Source organism: Oryx dammah, unplaced genomic scaffold, assembly GCF_014754425.2.
Source record: "Oryx dammah isolate SB20612 unplaced genomic scaffold, SCBI_Odam_1.1 HiC_scaffold_10, whole genome shotgun sequence".
NCBI lineage: Eukaryota > Metazoa > Chordata > Mammalia > Artiodactyla > Bovidae > Oryx > Oryx dammah.
In genome coordinates, this window is record NW_024070194.1 from 66,813,821 (window position 1) to 66,840,071 (window position 26,251).

At 45.5% G+C, this 26,251-nt stretch overlaps 1 protein-coding gene across 1 annotated transcript in view; it reads right to left on the bottom strand.

Moving 5' to 3' along the window:
* The window catches only part of PROSER2 (proline and serine rich 2), a 44,037-nt gene extending 20,951 nt beyond the window's left edge, over nt 1-23,086 (bottom strand). Inside the window, exons 1-2 of the mRNA XM_040248483.1 lie at nt 22,952-23,086; nt 2,560-2,778 (exon numbers count right to left, since the gene is read on the bottom strand). Of these exons, the coding sequence (XP_040104417.1) occupies nt 2,560-2,697 (138 nt within the window). The 5' untranslated portion in view covers nt 2,698-2,778; nt 22,952-23,086. The remainder of the gene's footprint in view (nt 1-2,559; nt 2,779-22,951) is intronic.
* Between the last annotated feature and the right edge of the window lie 3,165 nt (nt 23,087-26,251).

The window sequence follows — 26,251 nt, forward strand, 5'->3', positions numbered from 1 at the left end:
CACAGCTTCTCTCTCTGCTCAAGTCCTGCCTTCTCTTCCTTCCAGATGCTGAGCCCAGGAACGGGCCTAAGAAGCTTCCGGCACTGTGACCTCCATCTCAGAATCCGCTGCCCCGGGGAGCAAACTCGCAGCCTATTCTGTCAGGATGGACCACAGCCGCCAGAGTGCAGGCTCCACCGGCATCCTCACGTCTGAGAACGTGTTTCAGTGTCTGAGCAAAGGGAGAAATCACACACGGGCTCCCCAGGTGGCGCCAGTGGTAAAGAACCCGCCTGCCAGTGCCGGAGACATGTTCGATCCCTGGGTCAGAAAGATCCTCTGGAGAAGGGCATGGCAACCCACTCCAGTGCTCTTGCCTTGGAGAATCCCATGGACAGAGGAGCCTGGTGGGCTACAGTTCATGGGGTCGCAAAGAATCGGACACAACTGAAGCAACTTAGCACACACGCAGGCAAAAAATCACATGCATAGAAGAGACAGAAAGCGTCCTCCACGGGCAGGTTTGCAGAGCTGCCTCAAGTCGGTCTGTCTGTGAGTGTACGAGTGTGAGCCACCCAGAGGATGTGGTGGGAGGGGGCGTTACGCCTCATGTGAAGAAGGGACCCCGCAGGACTGCACCAGAGATGGAAAAGCAGCAACTTGCCGGCCCCAGATTCGGAGCGCTTGACACACCTGGGGCCAAGGTCTCTCCCAGGAGGAAGCAGAAGGGATTATTTTTACTTTCTAGCAAAAGGGGCCACGGGACAGAGGATGCTAAGAGATCTGCCTCAAACTCAACAAGACAATGAATGTGGAAGACACAAAAATAATTCAAGCACTGACATAATATCCACTGCACCTATTTCCTCAGAGACGGAGGTCATCTGATGACCGTTCGCATCTTTATTCCCCCCAGGCTCACAGGGCAGCCCTTCAGACTGTGTTCCTCAGTTAGCCACACCACATCCACATCAGAGCAGGGCTGTTTCCAAGCTGTGCTTTGGAGAACAGATTCCACCAATGACTGGAGTTTTAATCTGTATGTCTTCTCTACCTAGTATTTCAGTGTGTCTTTTTAAAACACAAGTTGTCTGTGCGGCTGTGCTGGGTCTTCGTGGCTGTGTGGCCTTTCTCTGTTTGTGGTGAGCAGACGCTACTCTTCTTTCGGTGCCCGGCCTTCTCACTGAGGTGGCTTCTCTTGTTCCGAAGCATAGGTCTAGGGCATGTGGGCTTCACTAGTTGCTTAGTTGCCCCGTGGCATGTGGGATCTTCCCGGACCAGGGATTGAACCTGTGTCCCCCCCACTGGCAGGGGGATTCTCTACCACTGAGCCACCAGGGAAGTCTCAACATGTCTTTTAACATATACATTTTTTAAATTAAAAAATTAGTCCCAAATTCTCCATTCTTAAGGATTTATAGGTTCTCAGATATTCAGAGAGTAATTTGTAACATGTTTTTCCTTTGGTGAATCAATCAAATAAAATTTATTACATACTTACCAGGGTGGTTGAAAAAAGAAAATATGCAAGTAGGAGTCTGTAAGATTCTATTCTTACTATTAACTGCCCTCTATCTATTTCTTTCTTATGCTCAGCATGAAAGTGAAAGTGTCAGTCGTTTAGCCATGTCTGACTCTTTGTGAACCCATGAACTGCACCCACCAGCTCCTTAGTCCATGGGATTCTCCAGGGATTATCCGAGAATACTTGAATGGGTAGCCATTCCCTTCTCCAGGGTATCTTCCCAACCTGGGATCAAACCTAGTTCTCCTGCATTGCAGGCAGATTCTTTACCATCTGAACCACCAGGTAAGTCCCTATGTTTAGCATGAAAGTGAAAGTATTAGTCTCTCAGTTGTGTCAGACTCTGCGACCCCAAGGTCTGTAGCCCACCAGGCTCCTTTGTCCATGGAATTCACCATGCAAGGATACTGCAGTGGGTATGTTCAGCACAGCTGAAGTTAATTTCAGGGCTCCATGTATCTGAAGGAAATTCATGCTCCCATTAGAAGACAGGCTGAGATGAACAATGGACCATTATTATTAAGATTCAAGATGAACTTTCTCCTGTCCTTCCCTCTATGAATATGAAGGTCACCTTCCCTAACCCTGAGGGGTGAGGAGGGCCAAAAGTTCATTTCTTAACTTTAAAGACTTTTTTCTTTTTTTTCACTCAAGTGGCCAAAGCTTGTTGACACTCATGTAAAGGTCTGGATGCTGAGAGAAAGGGATATGGAAGCATTTATACTTGTAAAGGAGTTAAACATCTGTTTTAAAGTGAATTTGATTTATCTTGTGAGGTGTTTCCTATCTTCCAGTCACTGGACCGTAAAGGCAGGTATCTGGGCTGGACTGGGGACCGCCTTCAGGTACGGTGTGCTCTGGGTGGCAGCAGCCAATTCTCTGCTCTGCATGTGTGCAAAACTTAAGATGATTAACATAAAAATGCCACCTCAGAGAGAAAAGATTCCAAAATATCAGGCCAGTTACCCCAAAAGGATGCTGTAACATACTCCTAAGAGGGGGGTGAAGTCAGCCAACATCCAAGCACACAGAGCACCAGAGAAACAGTCACTCACCAGAGTGAGGCTTCTGGAACGGGAGCTGCTGGTCCGACTCTCCAAACTGCTCCCTCTGCTCAGGTCACCGAGCCTGCAGCCGGGCAGTGAATCAGGGTCCATCTCCCAAGAGTCTGACTTCCGGTGATGGACAGGCATCCCCCTAGTAACCCCAGCCTCTGGCTCACTCAGAGGAAGTGGGGAAGGGGCCAGTGTCCCATGCCCAGGTGGTGGTCACCCCTGGAGGAGTAAGTACAAGGCGACAAGGGTTAGTCAGCGCAGATGGGGAAGGCCTCGCGCCCTGCAGGACACATGGGCGTTGAGAAAAGTCAGCTGGCCTAACAGCTTCCACTGTTAAGATAAGTACGACACCCCCAGGGTCATCTTGTTTGGTGATGCTCATTTCCAGTTCTCCTTTATCTCCTTCTTCATTATGAAGATGTAAGGATTATTTTTATTGAAGTATAGTTGACTTACAATGTTGTAATTTCTGCTGTATAGCAAAGTGATTCAGTCATATATATATATATATATATGTATACCCACACACACACACATGCTTGTTTACATTCTTTTCCATTACAGTTTTATCACAGGATATTGAATGTAGTTCTCTGTGCTAAACAGCATGATCTTGTTGTTAGCCATCTTAGATAGTAGTTGGCATTTGCTAATTCCAAACTCTCAGTCATCCCCTCCCCTGCCCCCGCCCCCTTGGCAACCGCAAGTCTGTGCTCTATGTCAGTGAGTCTATTTTTATTTTGTAGATAAGTTCATATATAGATTCCACATATAGGTGATATCATATGATATTTGTCTTTCCCTGTCTGACTGACTTTACTTAGTATGAAATCTTGAGGTCCATCCATTTCCTGAAAATGGCATTATTTTATTCTTTATGGCTGAATAGTAATAAGTTTTTTTTTTTTTTTTGGCTGCACAGCATGTAGAATCTTAGTGAACCTGGGCCCATGGCAGTGAAAGCACCAAGTTCTAACCACTGGAGTGTGAGGGAATTCTCATAGTAAGAATTATTTTTAAGGAAAGATGGGTGTACTAAAAGTTGTTTCGGTGCTGAAAATTTGATGAAATCACATTCTGACACCGTCCTCTGCTCTCTGGGTCTGTGCTTCCATGCTCCGCACGCTCCGTCATGTTCAGGTTCTGGCTTCCCCGTGCTGCTCATAAATTCTAGCCTTTTCTGCCTCAGACACCACAACATTATGGTTCCTTTCCAGCTTCATTACAGTTCAGAGTTTAGGGGGAGTGACAAGACCTAATGAACTGCTAACACAAGACTGACACTTGGGAGATCCTAGACTCCTTGGAGGCCATGATGCTACTGCAATTTCTACAGAAGATGCTAAGGCCCCATCAGTTCGTTAATACCTTCGGGAAGCTCATGTTTTCACTTTCAGGGACAAAGACACTGAAACTGTCCCCACCACCCAACCCAAGCCCCTTAGTCTCATACAGTCCTCTGGCTGTTCCAGCAGGCAATTCAGTTAAGCCCCTGAACAACAGACAATCGAGTTAAACAAAACTGTCTAGAAGACCAAGGAAGCCTAGCGGGGAATATGGGAAGATGCCGCCTGCGTGTTACGTGTGACCTGACGTCACAGCAAGTGGGGACATGGGTGTTCCTCCCTCCCTAGACTGAAGGCGCCGCTGGGAGGCCTCACAAGCCCCTGAAGATTCCTGAGGGGCCGTGAGCTAAAGCAGCCCTAGGTACTATCCGGGTTATGTATAGGCACTAGTGTGTACATCACTTCGACGCTTTCTTTCTTTGGCTGCAGCCCTTGGGATCTTCTGTCTTCACTGTGGCATCTTCAGCTGTGGCATGGGAACTCTTAGTTGCATCATGTGGGATCCAGTTCCCCAACCAGTGATTGAACCCAGGCCCCCAGCGTTGGCAGCATGGTCTCAGCCACTGGACCACCAGGGAAGTCCCAATGCATGGATTATTCTCAGAGAAAAGTTAATCAGTATTGAACACTGTTAGGTGGACCTTGTCATTTAAGGTGTCCAGAATTACTGCGCAATCTCATAGAAATCCTGAGACATTAGAACAGATTAAAAAAGAAATTACTCTTCACCCCCATTTTTCTTTATTTCCCAGGTCAATCGGCACTAGTCAAATGGCAATTTAGGAGCGAGGCTAGGGAACAGAAAATTCTGAGTGTATATACCTTTTTGTAGTTGCTATTATGCCAAATGGTTTAAAAAAAAAGAAGACTTGAGAAAATGTTAAAAGTTTTGCAACTTAACAATAAGAAAGCCTAAACAAATAAGTTTTTAAAAAGAAGAAAAAGCCTAAACAAATAAATAATAAGAAAGCCTGAACTGTCCACACAGCCAATAAAATGCGACTCAGAAGTTCAGGTCTCGGTGGTGAAACTCCCAAGAGTATCACTCTAATGAATTAAGTGCCTACTGTGAGTTGAGCGTGTGCACACACACACAGCAGACACACTCAGCGTGTGAATGGTGTGGCCGGTGACAGAGCCAGGTGAAGGCAGACAGAGGCATCACAGCTGCATCCTGGGGTCACAGGGGAAGTGGGACAGGAATTCTTAGATTCCCTCTGCCCTGCAGATTCCTACCCCCTGACTCAGCACTGCCTCATCCTGAACTAAGTCATCACAGCTCACAGAAAGGGGGGCGGGCAGTGAGGTGTCCCTTCAACAGCGAGAGGAAAGGCAGGAAATGAGGTGCTGATTCACCTCCAGTGAGGGACCCCGGGGGCTGTGTGCTGGGTGGGACAGGACCTGGCTTGTCCTGCCAAGTTCCTCGGCAGACTTGGCTCGGGGTCCGTGCAGAGTGCAGCACGTGGGGCGGGGGGAGTAACTGACCACACCATCTGAGAGCAGGCCTTTCTCCTGTGCTTCTCTGATGGTTCAGCGGTAACCAATCGGCCTGCCAATTGATGTAGGAGGCGTGGGTTCAATCCCTGGGTTGGGAAGATCCCATGGAGGAGGAAATGACAGTATTCTTGCCTGGAGAATCTCATGAGCAGAGAAGCCAGGTGGGCTACAGTCCGTGGGGTTGCGAAAAGTCAGACATGACTGAGCAGGCTTGCACACCTGCAGTTTAAAAGTTATTCTGGCACTGTAAAACTGCAGTGCTGAGACTCCTACAGGCGATTCCCTTGAAAGAAGATGAGGAAACAAATCAGAATTCTTCAGAAGCCAACGGTTGTGGGGGAGAAAGTGGAGACCTTGGCTCAATACCCTTCACAGGCTCACAGAGTCAAGCTTCTTTCATCTCTTAAGGAATCAAGAACCAGGGGCTGCTCCTTGTCCTCATTCTCCAGGAGCCAAAAATATAGAATTCCCCAGGAGAGCCACGGAGGGGGACAGATTTCTGAGCGGGAGGAGGACGGGTCTGCCCCGTCAAGGGGACAGCCAGAGATAAAGAAGCAGGATCCAACCCATCTGACACTAGCCAGAAGCTGAGGGTCTGTGAGTTCACGACCACCTCACAGTGTCTCATCTCCTTGCCCAATCAAGGGCTCACGTTTTACAGCTGCAAATGTACACGTTATACAAACGGAGACCAGGGTTGTTAAGAAGGCCCCAGAGATGAAAACCGCCTTCTCCCTGGAAGCAGAGCAGGAGGCGTCTCAGGTTAACACCACGGAGGGACCCACAGCCGTGCGTGCACGTTCTCTGTTCATTCGTTTGGCTTCCTGTGTTTGTTTCTCAGCGTTTACTAGGAATATCCTTTTCTGGTGAGGACAAGGTTGCAAGTGATCCACAGTCTTGGTAAATCTGCATGTGCTGAGTGCGGCCCGTTGTGGCCCTCGGAGCTGACGGTGCTGGTGGAGCTGACGGGGCTGTGGCTGGTGAGGCCAGTGCACGTCCAGCAAGTGCACGGGAGCCAGAGAGGAAGGTGGCCCCCCCATCCATCCTCCCCTGTACGTTCCAGAAAGAATGGCCTGGATGGAAGGCAGCCGGCCCTCCTTCCACCATCACCCCCGTCCATCACAGTTCCAACTGGCCACAGTCAGGTCTGCAGAGCAATCCAAGGATCTGGGTCTTTCCATCATTCACCAAACCCTAGAGCTGAGTCATCTTGTCAAAGACCCATCTCAGGCACAGCAGCTTTCAGCCTCGTCACACAAACAGCCTTGGGGACATCACTGGCTCCTCCTGCCACTCACAGCCAGCCAGCTGCCCGGCCCTGTTGATTCTTCCTGCACAATGTCAGCTGTTCCACTTCCTTTCTGGGCCCCCTCCAGAGTACAGGACCACATTTTATCACATTTGACTCTGCTCTTCACCTTTTCCACTCTTGACCATCCTGCTGGATTAATCTTGAAACACCACTGTGATGTCACCCTTCTCCTAAAAGCAATCACCCACCCCCACCGCCAGGCTGCAGAATCAAAGTTCGTCCTACCCATTGGGCTTCCCTGCTGGCTCAGACGGTAAAGAATCTGCCTGCAATGCAGGAGACTCGGATTCGATCCCTGGGTTGGGAAGATCTTCTGGAGAAGGGAATGGCTACCCACTCCAGTATTCTTGCCTGGCGAATTCCATGGGCAGAGGAGCCTGGTGGGCTACAATCCATAAGCTCGCAAAGAGTCGGACACGACTGAATCAACTTAGCACGCACGCCTACCCATCACTCCTTGCTTCCCTTTGCAATCCAACTTCCTCTCTAATCTCAGCATATTCTTCTGATGTTTACCATTCTCCTACTTCACAAGGAGCAGATTCCATGTACTAGAAAAAAACAGGCAGGTGAATAAGAAGCATCTCCTCTTCAGGGGAACTTGATCAAGGTATTGGTCCTTAATCTAGCAACGGGTCAGACCAGACCTACTGAATACATCTTCGGGGGTAACACCTGAGCGTGTGCATCTTTATCAAGTTCCACAGGTAATTCTGCCACATGGTGCCAACTGTAACGGAGGACGGACGCATCACTGTGTTCAGCGCCATGACACAGCACATGGGAATCAAGGGGAAGGCGCCCACACTCCCTGGGAGGGCTCAGGGACTTTCAGAAAGGCCAGCACTAAGAGATGTTTGAGACTTCAGGAGACTGCTAACTAAGCAAACCGTGCTGAGCATTCGAAACAGAGAGTAAGCAAAGCTATGGAAACACACGGCTTGTTTGAAAAGTGGTGAGTGGTTGAGGTGAAGCGCTGAACTGGGCTAAAGCACAACACCGAACGAGCTGGAAAAGGGAGGAAGTGCAAATAGATGTACAAGGAGTAGACCTGAGCAAAGCAGGGCATGAGTTTTGTTTTGTTTAATTTAAAAAATTAAAAAATTTGGGGGGTGTCTTCATTGCGGTGCTCGGGCTTTTTGCCGCACACACAGGCTTCTCCAGCTGTGGCAGTCGGGCTTAGCTGGCCCGTGGCATGTGGGATCTTAGTTCTTTGACCAGGTTCCCTAGAGATTTGAGGAATAATGACTTATCAGATCATTTTATTGCCTGGGAAACTCCGAAAGGCCCAGTGTCTCAGGAGGTGATACGGGACAGATGAGTTTGGATTTAATGAGAGAAGCAGAGGAGACACCCACAGTCAAGAAACCCGGGGACAGTCTAGAAAGGAAACACTGAAGACAGCCTGGCTTTACTTGGAGGGAGAAACCCTGAATTTAAACTTTTCTTGGATCACAACTTTGCTCGAAATTAGCCAGGCAAAGGCTGACCAGACCCAGTTTACTAAAGAGTCTAAACTGGAACAGATGAGTTCCCTTCCATTCAACTACTAGGCTTTGTCCCACTGGGGTTGGGGGAGGGGCTCAACTTCTTCTGAGACTTAAGATTCCCTGCAGACAAGCTAAACGGAATCACAAGGGTGATTATTGTCTTTGCAGTTCCGAACATGAAGGGGAAAATGATCCTCCTTAACCAAGTGATGTGGAACTAATTTTGCTTAGCACGACTGTGTGACAACCCTAAAATGAGAACTGCTCTGGCTTGCTGCCAAGGCAAACTCTTCACAAAAGATCGAGGTTGGGTCTTGGGGCTCTGAACCCTGTGGACTATGATCCAGGCTTAGAGACCCCAACTCCTGTCCAGACCCCACTGTGAACTGCCAGAGCCGAGGTACTGTCGGCAGAAGCACAGCCTCGGCTGGGAAAGGGGGAGAAACGAGCTCCTTAAAAACACCCCCGCTTCCCAGGGCAGGCCGGATCCATGTGCGAACCTACATCCCGCTCTTCCATCATCTCATTCTCCACTCACAGGAACACTGGCAAGTTTTGTTCCCAAACCTAGAAAAACAATCTGAGGACAGAAATTACCTTGACGGCTATATCCTGAGAAACCCCAATATAATGATTTAACAGCCAAGCTGCTTCCAAAAAGATAAGTTTTGACCTTCAGGGATATTAAAAATGCAGGAGCTTCACAGTGGAAACTGTTTCTGAGTCACTGAAGATCATTACCAGGTATGGGCTTTTCCTCTGGTTAAGCAGTGGGTGCAAGTAAAGATAAGAGTCGTATTACATGGAAGGTATACACTCTGAGATAAAATAATCTGAATATACACAATAGACAATGTTAGCCTTAGTGCTGGCGGTTTTTGTGTTTTTTTAAAAATATTTTTATTTTGGCTGCACCAAGTCTTAGTTGCAGCACGTGGCATCTTTAGTTGTGGTATGTGGGATGTAGTTCCCTGACCAGGGATCAAACCTGGAAACCCTGCATTGGGAGCACAGAGTCTTAGCTACTGGACCAGGGTCATCCCAATGCTGGCAGTTCTTAACAATCTTCATTTGTCCTAACATGCTCTGACTTACTCAAACAAAGATGACAGGAGTCCTATTTTATGGTTTCCTATAGTTTCTGTTTCTGTGCTCATTCCTAGTTTTATGGCGGTGATGTGCAGTAACAAAAATGAGTTTCATAATGAGAAATTACCTAGAAGATGAAGCTGTGATTGTTTTATTAGCCCAGTCCATAAATTAAAAGGAAACAGAGTCCTGATATTCTTTCTTTTCTACTATTCAACTTAATTAGGGCTTCAGTAGAATTCTTAGGCTATAAATAATCATCTCATTTCTCCCTCTAGTAATTTACAGACAAACTCCACAGAAACGATCATGCTCTGGTTATCACAACACATCTGATCGTGCAACACAGCTCCATCCTGTCTCCCATTTCACACATAAAGGACAGTTTCTGCACAACCCCTCCCCCAACCATACCCCAAGGTACCAAAAACGCACATTTAGACACAAACATACAGAACTGACCTGGCAGGTTGGCCAAAGTACTTTTGGGGTCCTGAAATTCATTTTCCTCCAAGTTTTATACTCTCAAAACTTTGTTAAAAATAAAACAAAGACTCAATGCAACATTCACCAGTGAGTTGCACGGACCTAATTAACCTTTCTGAAATCCTGGATTCCTTTTGGGACCACAGGCCTGTCAAAGTTGGCAGTTTTCGTTTTCCTAACTAATCCTGCCAAAGAGCTGACCTGCAAGAACCAAGGCTTTCAAGTGTCTCTGGAATCGGCCTAACTTTATCTCTTCAAACCTGTTTTCCACGATACGAACCCTTTTACCCAGCCTGGTCTCCCTAACGCTCTGAGCCACGTTTGGATTGCCTCCTGTCACTCTCCTCCCCATCTTCACAGCCTGGCTCAGAAATGATGGCAAGCCTCTTCCACCCTCCCTTCCTTCTGGAAGTTGCTCGTCACCCCTCTCTTCACCTGCTCCTCCCACCGACTGCTCATCTCCCACCACTTGTTAACCATGCAATGCCACCTTTGTCCCTTGGATACAACTCACACATCAGATCTCATTATGCGTGTAATTCTTCTTCCTCAGTTAGACTGGACTTGCAGGCAAAGCTCCCTCTCTCTCTTTTTAAACTATAGCCGGGGATTTTGGAAATATTAGTCCCAAACTATTGACTTAGCATTCATTATATAAGCAAAATTTATATTTTATTTAAAAATTTTTTATGGAAGTATAGTTGCTTTACAGTATTTTGTTAGCTTCAGGTGTACAGAATAGTGATTCAGTATTTTGTGCAAATTATATTCCATTATAGGTTATTAAGGGCTTCCTTGATAGCTCAGCTGGTAAAGAATCTGCCTGCAATGCAGGAGACCTGGGTTCAATCCTTGGGTTGGGAAGATCCCCTGGAGAAGGGAATGGCTACCCACTCCAGTATTCTGGCCTGGAAAATTCCATATAGGTTATTATAAAATAATGGCTATAATTCCCTGTGCTATACATGATATCCTATAATAGTTTGTATCTATTAATCTCATTCCCCTAATTTGTCCCTGCCCCCACCTTTGATAATCATAAGTTTGTTTTCTGTGAGTCTGTTTCTGTATTTACATGCATTTGTATGATTTTTTAGATTCCATGTATAATCAATAGATAGTATTTGTCTTATTTCACTAGGCAAAACTCTCTATGTCCATCTGCATTGCTGCAAATGGCAGTATTTCATTCTTTTTTGTGGCTGAGTAATATTATACTGTATACACATCACAACCTCTTAATGCAGTCATTCCCTGATGAGCACCTGGGTTGCTTCCATGTCTTGGCTATTGTAAATAGTACTGATATGAACACAGAATTTATATTTTAAAACTCTAAAACCATTAGAGTATCCTTAAAATGGACCTTTGACCTAAAGGAGAAGTTAAACGTGTAAGAATCATTTTAGACACGTTAACCTCGTTGCGGTAATCACCCTTTATCCCTCTGTCATATTCAGAGACCAAAGCCTTGAAATTTAGGAGAAATTACTCCCAGTCAACCTAGAGATTTCAATCAAGGACAAATGTGGAGCAGGAGGAGAGAACATTAGGCACGAATGATGATGTGTTAGAAGCCTGGCAGCAATAACACCGGACACGGTAAACCAGTAATGCTTCCTGATATTAACACGTGACAAGTTACAGGACGCATGCACCCATGTGTACATCCACAGGCGTGACCAGGACCAACATGAAATCTCAAAATGGGCTGCCACAGGAACAGACAGCAGAAGCAAAAGAAGTATGTAGCAGCTATTCTTTAGTATGGGCTCTTTCTCCATGTCAAGAAAACAAAGCCTTGAAAAGAAAAGAATGCCTCCGAAAATACTCACTATGCAAACGAGCAAACTAAGACTAGATCCTAGCACAGAACATCAAAGGAAGATCTCAGGTAGAGACTGGTAGTTGTTGGGAGAGCTGCGGGCAGAGGCTTACTTGTCTGGAGTTTTAAATTGTTGACGTGGTCAGTGGTTTAGCATCCTTTTCCTAAGGTTTTGCTTTTTCTCTGAGTTGGGTATTTTCCTTACTTCTGAAAATGTCTTCTGTAAGAACTTAGGACCTTAAACTCTTAACTAGCACTCAAGGATATTAAAGACAATTAAACACTTCAAAGCCTGGCAGTTTTACTTCTCCAGAAGAATCTCCATGCTTTCATTTAGAGGTTTTTTTTTTTTTAATTAAAAAAAAAAAGCTCTTACTGAAAAATATAGAAAAACAAGGTTGGTTTCAGATTATCTCAATTGTGAATAGTTTCAACTATTAATAGAAGGCAGTAATTAATTTACTTAAGGCCATATACCACATGAAAGTAACTGATTCACCTACATGTAAGCAAACACTTTCACATCAGAGGCCTCACCCAGGTAGGCTGGTTAACCTGCCCCAAGGGGAGCAGTCTTTCCACTCCAGTGCACTACCACTGAACAGAGGAGGCAGAAATCAGTCCTTCCCAACATAAATCTTCACCAGAAAACAAATTTAACCAGATTTGAGTTTTGTTACTAATAACGAAAAGTAATGACCTAGGAAGAAGCAAACATGAAAGAATCAACAGGAGGAAAATCTAGCTTCATCTGATGAAATATCTGCAAAGGTAGACACTTCAATTTTTGATAGTTTTAGCTCATTTTTTAAAAGTGGAAAGAATCCACCTGCAGTGCTGGAGACTTGGGTTCAATCCCTGGGTCGGGAAGATCCCCTGGAGAAGAGAATGGCAACCGACTCCAGTATTCTTACCTGGGAAATCCCATGGGCAGAGGAGCCTAGCAAGTTGAAAGTCCAAGAGGTCACAAAGAGTTGCACACGACTGAGCAACTAAACATATGTCTACTGCATTTCTGGATTGTTTGACAGATTAAAAAAAAAAAAAAGATCGAAGGAAAAATCCCAGCTTAAGTTGTTCTTTTTTTGTTAAACAAGCTTGTGTACTTTCTCTTTATTCAGCAAATGTTACCAGAGCAGCCACTGTGTGCTGCTCCACGGTGCTAAAACATAGAACTTCTTACTTGGACATAATAAGTACGCCTTATTGCTCTATAATGCTTTTTCTTTCTCCTGAGAAGCTCAAACAAATTCTTGGCTGAGTCTTTCATTCCTCCTCGAAGCAAAAATAAAGGTGACCGAGAGCACGTTCATCCAGCTCTGGTATTTATAACACCTGGTGAGACCGGAAGCCAAGACCTGGTTTACATGTCTTATCTCAGGTTGAACAGATTTAAATCCAAACCAGAGGGGAGCAGAACTCTCGCAGGACCTCCTGCTGGGTCCAGCTTTGAACCCCGTCTTCTCCAGTCTCTCTGCAAGCCCTGTGCCTGCATCTCCAGAGGCTTCCTCCTGCCCGCACTCTTCCTGGACACCCCCTGCAATCCAGGAACAAAGCACTCTACTCCCTCCCTGTAAATCCAGGCCTGTGGGCTCCTACCCCAGTTTTAACAGAGGGGAAAAGATAAGGGGCTTTCAGGACTTTTTCAAGAAATGGGGATAACCAATATGAAATAGGCTTCCCCGGTTGCTCAGCGGTAAAAAAAATCTGTCTGCAATACAGGAGTGTGTGAAAGTTGCTCAATTGTGTCTGACTCTTTGGGACCCCATGGACTATTCAGCCCATGGAATTCTCCAGGCCAGAATACTAGAGTGGGTAGCCTTTCTCTTCTCCAGGGGATCTTCCCAACCCAGGGATCAAACCCAGGTCTCCTGCACTGCAGGCGGATTCTTTACCAGCTGAGCCACTAGGGAAGCCCAAGAATACTGCAGTGGGTAGCCTATCCCTTCTCCAGCAGATCTTCCTGACCCAGGAATTGAACTGGGGTCTCCTGCATTGCAGGCAGATTCTTTACCAACTGAGCTACCAGAGAAGCAAAGCAGGAGACCTGGGTTCAGTCCCTGGGTCGGGAAGATCCTCTGGAGACGGGAATGGCTACCCACTCCAGCATTCCTGCCTGGAGAATTCCGTGGACAGAGAAGCCTGGCCGGCCACAGTCCATGGGATTGCAAAGAGTCTGACATGATGTAGTGACTAAACAACAACAAGAAATATAAAATAGATAATCGGCAAGGACCTGCTGTCTAGCACAGGGAACTAAGGGACAAAGATCTGAAAAAGAGTAGATATATGTGTCTGTAGATATAACTGAATCACTCTGTTGTCCACCTGAAACTAACACAATATTGTAAATCAACTATTTCTGTGCGTGCTCTGTCATGTCTGGCTCTTTGTGACCCCATGGACTGTAGCCCGCCAGGCTCCTCTGTCCATGGAACTCTCCAGGTAAGAATACTCTCCTTCTCCAGAGGATCTTCCCGAAGCAGAGATCGAACCCCTGTTTCCTTTGTCTCCTGCCTTGGCAGGCAGATTCTTTACCACCAGTGTCACCTGAATGCTTCAGTTAAAAAAAGAAAAAAGAAAAAAATGGAAAGAAAACAAAGAAATGTGTACAACCAAATGTTTGTTGAAAAAACTGGGGGACTCTAATGAACAGTCAAGGTGATACTGATGTCAGCATTTCAAGGACTGCTTATCAAACTCTCTGGGAAAAAACTTGGCACCTTGAATGAATCAGCGCTGGAATTTGATGATTACTCAAATTACTCAAAATTTGACAAAGGCCTCTTGGCTACTGAAGCTGTCAGGTTCCCCACCGCTTTAGAAAACTGACTGACATGAGAATTAGTTAGGGGATACAGTCTTAAACACACTGTATTTTTATGTGAATTTTCAAGTTCTTGGACAACATTCTTCCAGAGCTTGAGAAGGGAAGGGTCGGACGTCTGGCCCACGGTTGGTGGATCAAATCACTGACGTAGGTCAGAAATAGCTGGGGCTTCCTTGCTGGCTCAGTGGTTAAGAATCCTCCTTGTAGTGCAGGAGACATGAGTTCAATCTCTGGTCTGGGAGGATCCCTGGTGCAGCGGAGCCACTAACCCCGTGTGCCGCCAACTACTGAAGCCTACATGCCCCAGAGCCTGAGCGCCTCAACAGAAGTGGCCACTGCAATGAGAAACCCGAGCACTGCAATGAAGAGGAGCCCCCACCTTCCGCAACTAGAGAAAACCCTGGGCAGCAAGGAAGACCCGGCACAGCCATAAATAAATAAATAAGAAAACAACACCATCAGTGAGAGCAAAAATACAGTTGAATAGCCATGGTTAACCTGATGATTTTGGATCTCAACTGACAATTAACACTGTAAAAAAAAGGAAAGTGTTCTTGAGATGCAGTTCTTGTTGCAGTATGGCTTTAGCACCCGTTGATGTTAAAATATTTTTCCTTTTAATTAATTTCTTTTTAATTGGAGGATAATTGCTTTACAATATTGTGTTGGTTTCAGCCTTACATCAACATGAATCAGTCATAGGCATACACGTGTCCCCTCCCACTTGAACCTCTCCCCACTCCCGGGCCCATCCCACCCTTCCAGGTAGTCATGGAGCACAGAGTTTGAGCTCCCCGCGTCATACAGCAAATTCCCCCCGGCTGTAAATACATCTGGTAGTGTGTGTTTCAGCGCTACTCTCTCTCTTCATCCTGCAAATTGTGTGGAAGGGATTTAAAATAGGTCTCTGGCTTATAAGGAAAATGAGCCCACAATTCCTGGCTCCTCAGAGTTCCGTGTGGGATCCCTGGTGTAAAATGATCTTTTACATGCCTGGTTGGAACTATGAGGTTTTTTTTTTTTTTTTTTAATAAATGTTTCTCCTCACACAATACCTCTGAAATCACAACATTCTTTCACAGTAAGAATGAACAGGGAGGGAAAAAAAATACACAACAGATTCACGTTGCACACACTTTACAACCTGATTGATGAAGTGAAGCTCAGCAGGAGCTCAGTCAACAAATACACTGGTTCTCGATGCTTCTGGGGACAAATTACATGAGGAAACAGAGGTCAGAGAGAGCTGGATTTAGGCTTTAGCTTTCCACTCTAGAGGAATGCCTTTTCAGACTTTTTCTGTACCAGAACTTCTGCTCAACATCAGACGTTTCCAGAGCCATCCCCTTCTCTGTACCATCTTATCTCCTTCATCTTTCTAGCCTCCCTCCCTCAACCCCTGGCCCCCTGCTCAACTTCAGGTTACTGCCTCAGCGTACGTACAAACCTCTCCTCCACTGCAGAACCCGGCCACTCATGACCTGTCCATGGTTCAGGCCCCCAAACTCAAGGCTAAACTCTTCAGCATGATGAGTAAAGCCATGGCTCACCATTTTGACAACCCACTGTCCTGCCTTTGTTGGCCTGGCTCCAACATTACCTCCTGAAAGGTCAGGGTACCTCTGACCTCTGCTTCCAAAAGAGGCATGGGCCTCTGAGATCGACTCCCACTTGACACCTGTATCAGTCTCACCAGATCACAAGTTTCTCGAAGGCTGGGACCATATTCACTGATATCTATCTGCGTCCCCAGGTATGCCCAGCACAGAAGGAACTTGAGTGTTCACGAGAGCGCTTCGAACCCTGGGGATCTTCACAGAAAATGCCGAATGTGCCACTGTGGAAAACAGCAACTGACCAAACTCACCTGCTGGGTATACAGGAACAGAGCCATCTTTAGTCTTTGCACACAAGACAATTCCTTGAAGTGAGCTATACAAAAAGAACTATTTTACAGACACTCAGAGAATTAGGTTTGTAGGGGAGAGCTAGGGTAAAGCCTGAGTGTATCATCTCCAGTTTCAAGGTCTACAAGTGCCAGAGAAGTCACTTAGTCCTGCCCACATGTTCACAGACCAGGAAACTGGGGTCCACAAAGGTAAAGTGGTGAACCTGATGGTTACACAGCTATTTGGTGCTGAAACCTTTGGTGGAGAGAGTTAAGTACTGTTCTTTTTCCCTGTGCCAGGCTCAAAATTACAGCAGAAACTAACACAATGTTGTACAGCAACTGTACTCCAATAAAAATTAATTGTAACAGTTTTTGGAACAAATGAAATAGGAAAAGTAGTATGTCAAGGCTGTATATTGTCACCCTGCGTATTTAACTTCTGTGCCGAGTACATCATGAGAAACGCTGGGCTGCAAGAAGCACAAGCTGGAATCAAGATTGCCGGGAGAAATATCAATAACCTCAGATATGCAGATGACACCACCCTTATGGCAGAAAGTGAAGAGGAACTAAAAAGCCTCTTGATGAAAGTGAAAGAGGAGAGTGAAAAAGTTGGCTTAAAGCTCAACATTCAGAAAACGAAGATCATGGCCTCTGGTCCCATCACTTCATGGGAAATAGTTGGGGAAACAGTGGAAACAGTGTCAGACTTTATTTTTGGGGACTCCAAAATCATTGCAGATGGTGATTGCAGCCATGAAATTAAAAGACGCTTACTCCTTGGAAGAAAAGTTATGACCAACCTAGATAGCATATTCAAAAGCAGAGACATTACTTTGCCAGCAAAGGTCCGTCTAGTCAAGGCTATGGTTTTTCCAGTGGTCATGTATGGATGCGAGAGTTGGACTGTGAAGAAGGCTGAGTGCCGAAGAACTGATGCTTTTGAACTGTGGTGTTGGAGAAGACTCTTGAGAGTCCCTTGGACTGCAAGGAGATCCAACCAGTCCATTCGGAAGGAGATCAGCCCTGTGATTTCTTTGGAGGGAATGATGCTAAAGCTGAAACTCCAGTATTTTGGTCACCTCATGTGAAGAGTTGACTCGTTGGAAAAGACTCTGATGCTGGGAGGGATTGGGGGCAGGAGGAGAAGGGGACACCAGAGGATGAGATGGCTGGATGGCATCACCGACTCGATGGCTGTGAGTCTGAGTGAACTCCGGGAGCTGGTGATGGACAGGGAGGCCTGGCGTGCTGCAATTCATGGGATCACAAAGAGTCAGATGCGACTGAGCGACTGAACTGAACTGAACTGAAAATAAAATGTAATCTGCAAACATCTAAAACAGAAGTGTATGAGGAGTGGTAGGTTTGAATCTCCAGGGACAGTTCAGTGACCAGAACATGGCAGATGCCCCAACAGCCTACAAATACTGCTGAATGAACAGACCAGGCCTTCAGATAACTAGAATAGGTAGAATGTTAAATATTTCAAAGCACCAGCTGGACAACTAGTCTTCTGGGAGATGCAGCAGAAGCCGAAAAGAGAAAACGGAAAAAAAAAAAAAAAAAATGAAGCCAAACAACAGAATGAGGGTTTGAGAAGGAACATACTACACAAAGTACTCTTGGGACTTCCCTGGTGGTTCAGTGGTTAAGAATCTGCCTTCGGATTCTGGGAGCTTGTGTTGGATCCCTGATCAGGGAACTAAGATCCCACATATTGCAGGGCAACTAAGCCCATGCACCACAACTAGAGAGCCCGTATGCTACAACTAAGACTGACAGAGCCAAATAAATAGATAGATAAATAAATATTAAAAAAAAAAAACACCCTACTCTTACTCACTTGAAAGATGCTGGTGATAGAAAAGTTAAAGAGAATCAAGTCCTTGAACAGAGTTTTCTCCAAAGAAAATCTCGAAGTGGTCACTAAGTCCATGAAAAGACGCTCATCATTATTAGCCATTAGTGAAATGCAAATCACCACCACAATGAGACACCACTTCATGACCACTGGGGTGGCAATAGAAACAAAAACACAGAAAACAAGCATTGGTGAGGATGTGGAGAAACTGGAATCCTCAAACATTGCTAGTGGGAATGTTAAATGGTGCAGCTACCGTGGAAAACAGTTTGGATGTTTCTTGTAACTTCAGTACTCACAAACCAAAAGGTGGAAACTACCCAAATGTCCATACGCTGATAATGAATAAGTAAACTATGGTATATCCATTCAGTGGAATATTCAGTTCAGTTCAGTTCAGTCGCTCTTTGCGACCCCATGAATTGCAGGACGCCAGGCCTCCCTGTCCATCACAAAAATGAATGAAGTAATGATTCATGCTATAAATGGATGAATCTTGAGAGCACTGTAAGTAAAAGAAGTCAGACATACGTTGTATAAGTCAACTGGTATGAAATATCCCAAAAGGCAAATCCACAGAGGCAGAAAGCAGATTAATGGCTGCCAGGGGCAGAAGCATGGGGGGCAGTAGACTGACTGCTTAATGGGGATGGATTTTCCTTCCATGGTGATGAAAAAGTTCTGGAACTAGACAGAGGTGATGGTTGCAAAACACTGTGAATGTACTACAGCTTATTGAATGTCAAGTACACGGCAGTACAGAATCTGCCTGTCAATGCAAGAGACGCAAGAGACCCAGGTTCGATCCCTGGGTGGGGAAGATCCCCTGGAGTAGGAAATGGCAACCCACACCAGTATTCTTGCCTGGAAAATTCCATGGACAGAGGAGCCTGGAGGGCTATAGTCCATGGAGTCAGACATGACTGAGCAACTGAGTGCAAAGATACTTGAAAGAAAATTTTTAACACAGAAAGATATATCAAGCAAATGTTAACAACAGTAACAATGAACAGATCACTTCTGGCTATACTGCATCAGGGACTGCCCTGGTGGGTCAGATGGTAAGGAGTCTGCCTGCAGTACAGGAGACCCAGGTTGGATCCCTGGGTTGGGAAGATCCAGGAGAAGGAAATGGCAACCCACTCCAGTATTCTTGCCTGGAAAATCCCATGGATGGAAGAGCCTGGCGGGCTACAGTCCACAGAGTCACAAAGAGTTGGACACAATTAAGTGACTTCACTTTCTTTCTTTCTACACCTCATCAGACAAAATAGACTTTAGGGCAAAAATCCTCACGAGTGATAAAAGTAACTATATGATAATAAAAATTCAATTCCTATTAGACAGTATATGTCTAACAATATAAACTTACAGATGCATAGTTAGAAATTAAAATAGAAAGTTGTATGTACATATAGTCTCAGAATATTTTTTAGCTCAAAAATAAGGAGATATCAACAAAGACCCCATTATAGTGGGATCTTTCAATACACCTCTCTCAATGATTGACATGTTAAGCACACACAAAGTTAGTGAGACATGATGAAATTAATAAAGTTCATTTACTGAAGTAGGAAATGGCAACCTGCTCCAGTATTCTTGTTTGGAAAATTCCATGGCCAGAGAAGCCTGGCGGGCTACGGTTCATGGGGTCACAGAGTCAGACGTGACAGCACAGCACACAGCACAGCATTCAGTCGTTACAACTGTAGGTATTAACTGATATGAAGAGAGACATATAACAAAGAAAGAAGCAACAACAAAAAAATAGGATTTCAATAAAGTTCATTTAACGGATATCTGTAGACCTCTACAGAACATAATGAAAGAAAACATGCTTCTCAAACACATGTAATGTGAATGTACTTAATGTCATTGATTTGTACACTCTAAAATGATAAATTCACGGTTCTATGTTTTTCACTACCAAAGAGAGAGAGAGAACCAAGTCTTGATGGATGTTTGGAAACATCCAGTCTGAAGATACAAGTTTGTATGGAACAATCACATCACTATTCAATAAGGCAGCATGTTCTGCCCTGCACATTTCTTTACCTTGGATCCAGACTGCATGGATTATAAACCTAGCACCTACTTCCTCAAAACACGATTCAAGATTAATGCTGCAGGTTTGGGAGAGGGGCAACAGCCTCGCTGAGAAGTGCAGCTTCAGGGTGGTTCTCTACAGAGGCTGCTATGGGGACTGCATGGTCCTGATGCCACTGTGCTAACGTAAACAGAAGCCGAACCCACTCAGATTCCAGAGAGGAAGGCTGCAGGGACCCAGGGGCAGAGCTGCCCAGCCCGTCGTCCCGAGAACATGCAGGCAGCGGTGAAGCCACCAGCACTGCCACAAAGAGGGCAGTGGAAGCTGAAAGGAAAAGCCGCCCCCTAGCAGCGAAGGCTCAGGTTCTGGGATGCTCCTAGGATGTCCCAGTACCACTGGCAGCTGTCCACAACCGAGTGGGTAAGATGCACTTAAACTTTTGTTCCAGAGGATGCCCTGTTCTCAGCTCTGCTCCACCCAAGCCTTTCCCCTCTCTCCCCCAGGCTTCAAGGCTCAGCTCTGTCTCTTGGAGTTATTTGAGATGATCTTGATAATCAACACAGGGTGCCAACCACAGGCTCCTGAGGTGTCTGAGAGCTTGGGAACCAGGGCCAGGTGTATCTCCAGCTCCCGATGAAGGCTTTACTCGATCTGGTTTTAATCAGTTCGGGTCGAGTGGCTGTTATCTACGTGTGTTGGTGTGTCCCATGACTAGGTCAGCGCTCAGCACATTGAAAGTGGTCAGACAAGCTTGCAAATATTGCTGAATTAATTTATGATCACCCAGTGTGTTAGTCGCTCAGTCGTGACTCTGAGACTCTGTGGAATGTAGCCTGCCAGGCTCCTCTATCCATGGGATTTCCCAGGCAAGAATACTGGAGTGGGCAGCCATTCGCCTCTCCAGGGTATCTTCCCAACCCAGGGATCGAACCCCAGTCTCCTGCACTGCAAGCAGAGATTCTTTACCCTCTGAATCACCAGGGAAGCCCCATGAATGCCCAGGGCCTGCACTAAAACAGGCAAATCCTGCCCACCGCCTCAAAGAGAGTCAACGTGGAGCCAAACGCCCTCATATTTTCTTAAAATCATCTTTCTTCTTTCCAGACTTCTCTAAATAATCTGATTTTGGCTGATTTCTACTAAAAGAGAAAATGTGTTACCTTTAAATTATCAGCATCCAATATCTTCCCCCCTCCCAAATGTAAAAAAACCTCTGTAGTGCTGTTACCAAGGCATATACCCAGTCCCTTAAAAATGGCCATTACAGGTCTGAGCAAGAAAATACACAAGATTCCATACATACACTGTCAAGTTTGGCAAGAGAGATTTTTGACAACTTCCCTCCTTCCCACCCAATCCCAAGTAAATAGGGCATTTGTTTGTATTTCCACATTGGTCTCATAAACCAAAATACCTCCTCCACCTAGAAAAACAATCTAACATTCAGAAACTGAGCTTTGAGGGCAGACTTTTTTCAGTGCATGCTAGAGCAGTAAGAATGTAGTGCTTAAAGAAAAGCATCTTTAATAAACTTAGGTTCTCCTGTGACCTTACACTTATATCTGATTTGGTGTTTCTATAACTTCCAGAAATACAGATTAAAAAAAAAAAAAAAGTAGTTCTCAATGAAAATTAGAGCCAGAGGAATCTTCTTCCTACAGTCTCCAGCAACAGACCTGAATGTTCTACTGTATTTAGCAGGGGAAAAGGCACAAAAATCATTTTCCTTTCCTGTGAGTGTTCGTTTTGCACCAAGTGGGTCCTGGCAGAGTTAAACGTTTTCTGAGGTTAGTTCCTGCGGTTTAAAAAAAAAAAAGGCTAGATGCTTAAATTTAGACTTCGTAAAACAATACTGGGAAACTTTCAAAGCCTTGGACAAATACTGGAGTTTGTTTTATTGCCTTTTGTTAAATTGCACCACATCAGCCACAAAGTCTTCTCTTTTTTAATCCCTCGCGCCCCAGCTCAGGGGCAGTTCCTGGATGTTTCCCGCGTGACTGTTACCTGTTGGGGGTCAAGGGCTGGGGAGCGGGGGTGGGGACGGAAATCCACTGGTCACTTTGCGCAGGACCCAAGTTTAACTAACAGGTGGCTCGGCCACCTCCTGCCAATATGACACTCTCGCCATCCTGCCTGCGGCGGAAGGGACACAGTGCCCGGGAGTTGGACAGCCGCTGCGGCTCCCCCGAGGAGGGCAGTGGGGCCAGGGCAGGAGTGTTGGGACAACCCCGGACCGCTCTGCGAGCAAAGCAAGAAACGTGCCACTGACCACCGTGCGCCCCCCGGCCAGGACAGCCTCGGAGTCAGAAAGCCACGCGTCCTCCCCACCGACCCCGAGCCGGGCGCACGCCTACTCCCGGGATCCCGAGGGAGGTCCCGAGTTTCCTGGGTGAGAGGCCACAGGGCCGACGACAGCCCCTCGGATGGCGCCAGAGTCTTTCCAAACTTCCAAGGGACGAGATGCGAAAGAACCGAAGAACGCGCTTTAGAAGAGATCCCTGCCAGGACCGCACCGGCAGCGACCCGCGGGAAGCGCAAGCCGCTGGCTCACTAGGAAAGGCGGTCGCCCTTTCCCTTGGGCCCCACCCGAACCCCGACTTCCAGCGATCGGCTCCAAACGCCACCGGGTTCACTGTCGTGCGGGGCGAAGGGATCCGCTGCCAGGACGCCCTCCCGCTCTCCCACCCTGTCCCGGATAAAGAAGTCCGCACTCACCTGGCAGGAGCGCCCTCCCCGGGGACCGCAGGAGCCCACCTTGACGGCAGACCGGGAGCCCAGCGTCCGCGCCACCCGCTCGCCCGTCTGCTTGCGCGCACCTCGCGGACCATCCCGGGCCGCCCCGCCGCGCGCGCGCTCTTGCGCGCCCTCTGCCGCGCGCTCCCGGCGGGGCGCTCGCTTCCGCGCACACCCGGCTGCGCCCTCTGCGCCGCGCCGCCACGCGTGCTCGTACGCGCTCCCACCGGGGTCTTGGCTGTCTCGCTCCCCAAACTCACAGGGCGCGTGCCCGGGACATTTAAAGGGACCAGTCCCCGCGCCGGTGCTGCCAGGCAGCCGCCTCCCGCAGGGGTCGTTGGTGTCGGTGCCAGGTTTGAATTGGTCCGATCTGAGTGAACCCCTAGCCCCATCTCTGAATTACACAGAGGAAACATAGAGATTTGCACTTGAAAGTCTGAATGAAACGAAACATTTTTTTCCTCCTCCTATAGTCAGCTTTAAGAGGTTATTTTCTATTTAGCGATTATAACTATCACGAATCAAATTCTTATTAGCCTCCGACAAGGCGTTTAATAGACACACATAATTTCATTAAATCCTTAGGACAGCTGCCTGATTTCTCATCTCCATTTTACAGAGGAGGAAAACGGAGGTTCAGAGAGGCGAAGAAACGCGTCCAAGAGGTTTTGACCCTATTGCTCGGTGCCGTTTCTCCTTTATCACCGTGGAAATATTCACTGAGGTTATTAGCTGGTTGTGGAAGGCTTTTGTAAGTTGGTGGAAGTGAAATTAATGTTGGTGGAAGTTAATGGGGTGGGACAACTCTGTACGAAGGGAGAATGCAAGAGTTATGGGGTTTTATTAATTGCAGGGTTTGATATATACTCAAATGGCAGATATGATAAAAACTCGTATTGCAGAGTGCTGTTTGTGCTTATCCCCATTTTACAGAAAGCTAAGGAAGGAAGTGGTTGATGGCAAAGGATGACTGAGTCACTGGCGACACTTAGGGCTGAGCCTTAATTCCTTAGTCCTGATATCATTTCTTTGCCCTTCCCAGGGGGAGGTACCTGATTAAAGGGAAGAAAACTTTTTCACTAATAACACACTGGCCTCATCTAACTCCCTGCATCTTTAATTAATGTTTACAAACACTTTAATCTACCCCACTTACTACTTAATTAGGCAAGTATTATTACCCCCTCTTTCTGAACCAAATCCAGAAGAGACTTAAGTCCTTAATCCTCCTTAAATAATGCACCTAAGCTTTCTGTCCATGTTCTTTTTATTTCCTCTTTTGTACCATATTGTTAAACATTAATGTATTTATTATTTATTGGCTTAGTAAAAAAAATAAATAGCCACGGGTGGGAGGTAATATAGGCAACCTCTATCTTTCATAAATTCAGATTTTAAAAAGACATTATGACAAGTGCTTCCCAGAATTTTTCTTTTCCTCTTTACTGGTTGTTGTTTTTCTTAGCTTGGTTAAACTTTTATTATGCATATGCACATGCTTAACTTAGTTATTATAAAGTACACATTATGTTGTGCATACAAATTAAATTTTACATGGTATCTTCTTCCAGGTGAAGAGGAAATATAAGGAGGAAGAAATTGAAGGATGATGGGATTAGGAAGGAAGAAAGGGAAAAGAAAAAGGCAAACAAAAAAAGGTGGGAAGGGAACAAGAAATGAACAGGGAGAAAATGAGACAGGTTTCAACCAAGGCAGTAGGGGATGAAGGCAGCCCTTCTAACTGGGACCCGAGCCTTGTGGGAATTTCGAGCAGGCTGCCCTTCTTTGGGGCTGGTGCAGAACTGGCCAGGGCCCAGCATGAGTACCTGAATCCTCTGCACCCCTGTCCACATACCTCTGTCCCAACTGAACATACCCAAAGGTGTTAGATGGTGAGAAAGGATACAAAATGAAGTAAGAAAGCAAAAAATGGGTTAGAGGGGGAATTTAAAGATTCTTAAAAGTACTTTTTTTTGTATTTAAAAGTACTTGGGTAACATCAATGGAGAAAAGAGCAAAGAAACATCTGGAGGGTTGTGGACATGCAATTTTTACTACTTTAAAATCCATGATACTGACAAAACTTTGCTTTCTGTTCACTTGACTTTTTACTGAATTATTTTGAGGCTGGTCTTTGCTAAGAAAATACCGATGATACACGGCCCCAAATATTAGACTATTATTCTTATTACCTCTGTGTAAGTTAAAAACTTTTAAGTAAACTTTAAAAATGTAAGCTAATGATTTTTCTTGTATTAAAATGAGTACTGTGTGAATTGGCTTGAGAAACTGCAATATCTGTAATGACCACTAGAGGGAGGTAGACGGGAAATGGGAAAGAACACAAAATTTCAAGAGTTTTCTTTACTAAAAAATTATAGTATTTTAGAGCTAAAAGGGGACATATCAAAAGACATGATTCTCCTTCTCTCTCTTTCTCCTTTTTTTCTTTTTTGGCGGCACTGTGCGACTTGCAAGGATCATATTTCTCCTACCAGGATTGAACTCGGGCCTGGCAGTGGGAACACCAAATCCTAACAACTGGACCACCAGCAGGGAATTCTCCAAAAGACATGTTTTTGATTTATGCCTCTTCCATTTAGAATATGTGTAAACTTGAACTATGTATTCCATTTGAGACTCAGTTTCTTACTTGTATGATGAAGCTATTAAACCTACTTTAGGAGGCTAAAACGAAATTATTTTAAAGTTTACTTGAACAAGTAGCAGATGAAAAATGTTAAGAAAATAATGAAAGTGAAGAAAAATACAGGAAATTTCCCCACTTGGTAGTTAAACATAGTGTAAATAATAAAGTGAATGTTAGCATATAGGAAGGAGAAGGCAACGGCAACCCACTCCAGTACTCTTGCCTGGAAAATCCCATGGGCGGAGGAGCCTGCCTAATACTCTGCAGTCCATGGGGTCGAGAAGAGTCAGACTCGACTGAAGCGACTTAGCAGCAGCAGCATATAGAAACAGAATGTCAGTATATATTGAATGATATAGATAATAAAATGGAGTAAATAACCCAGAAAAAGACACTGGGTCAATATAGTGTAGATTTTAATATGTGATGGAGTCATCTAAAATAAATAAAAAAGGGACAGATTCTCAATAAATGGACTTAAGAAAACTAGTAATTTGAAAAAAAATCAAGTTGAGCTCATACTTTTCATTATGTGTTAAAAGAAATTTCAGCTACATTAAAGAACTTTAAAACTAGAAAATTTAGGCAAATATTTATGTAACCTCAAGATGAGGGAATAAAAGAAATAAAAA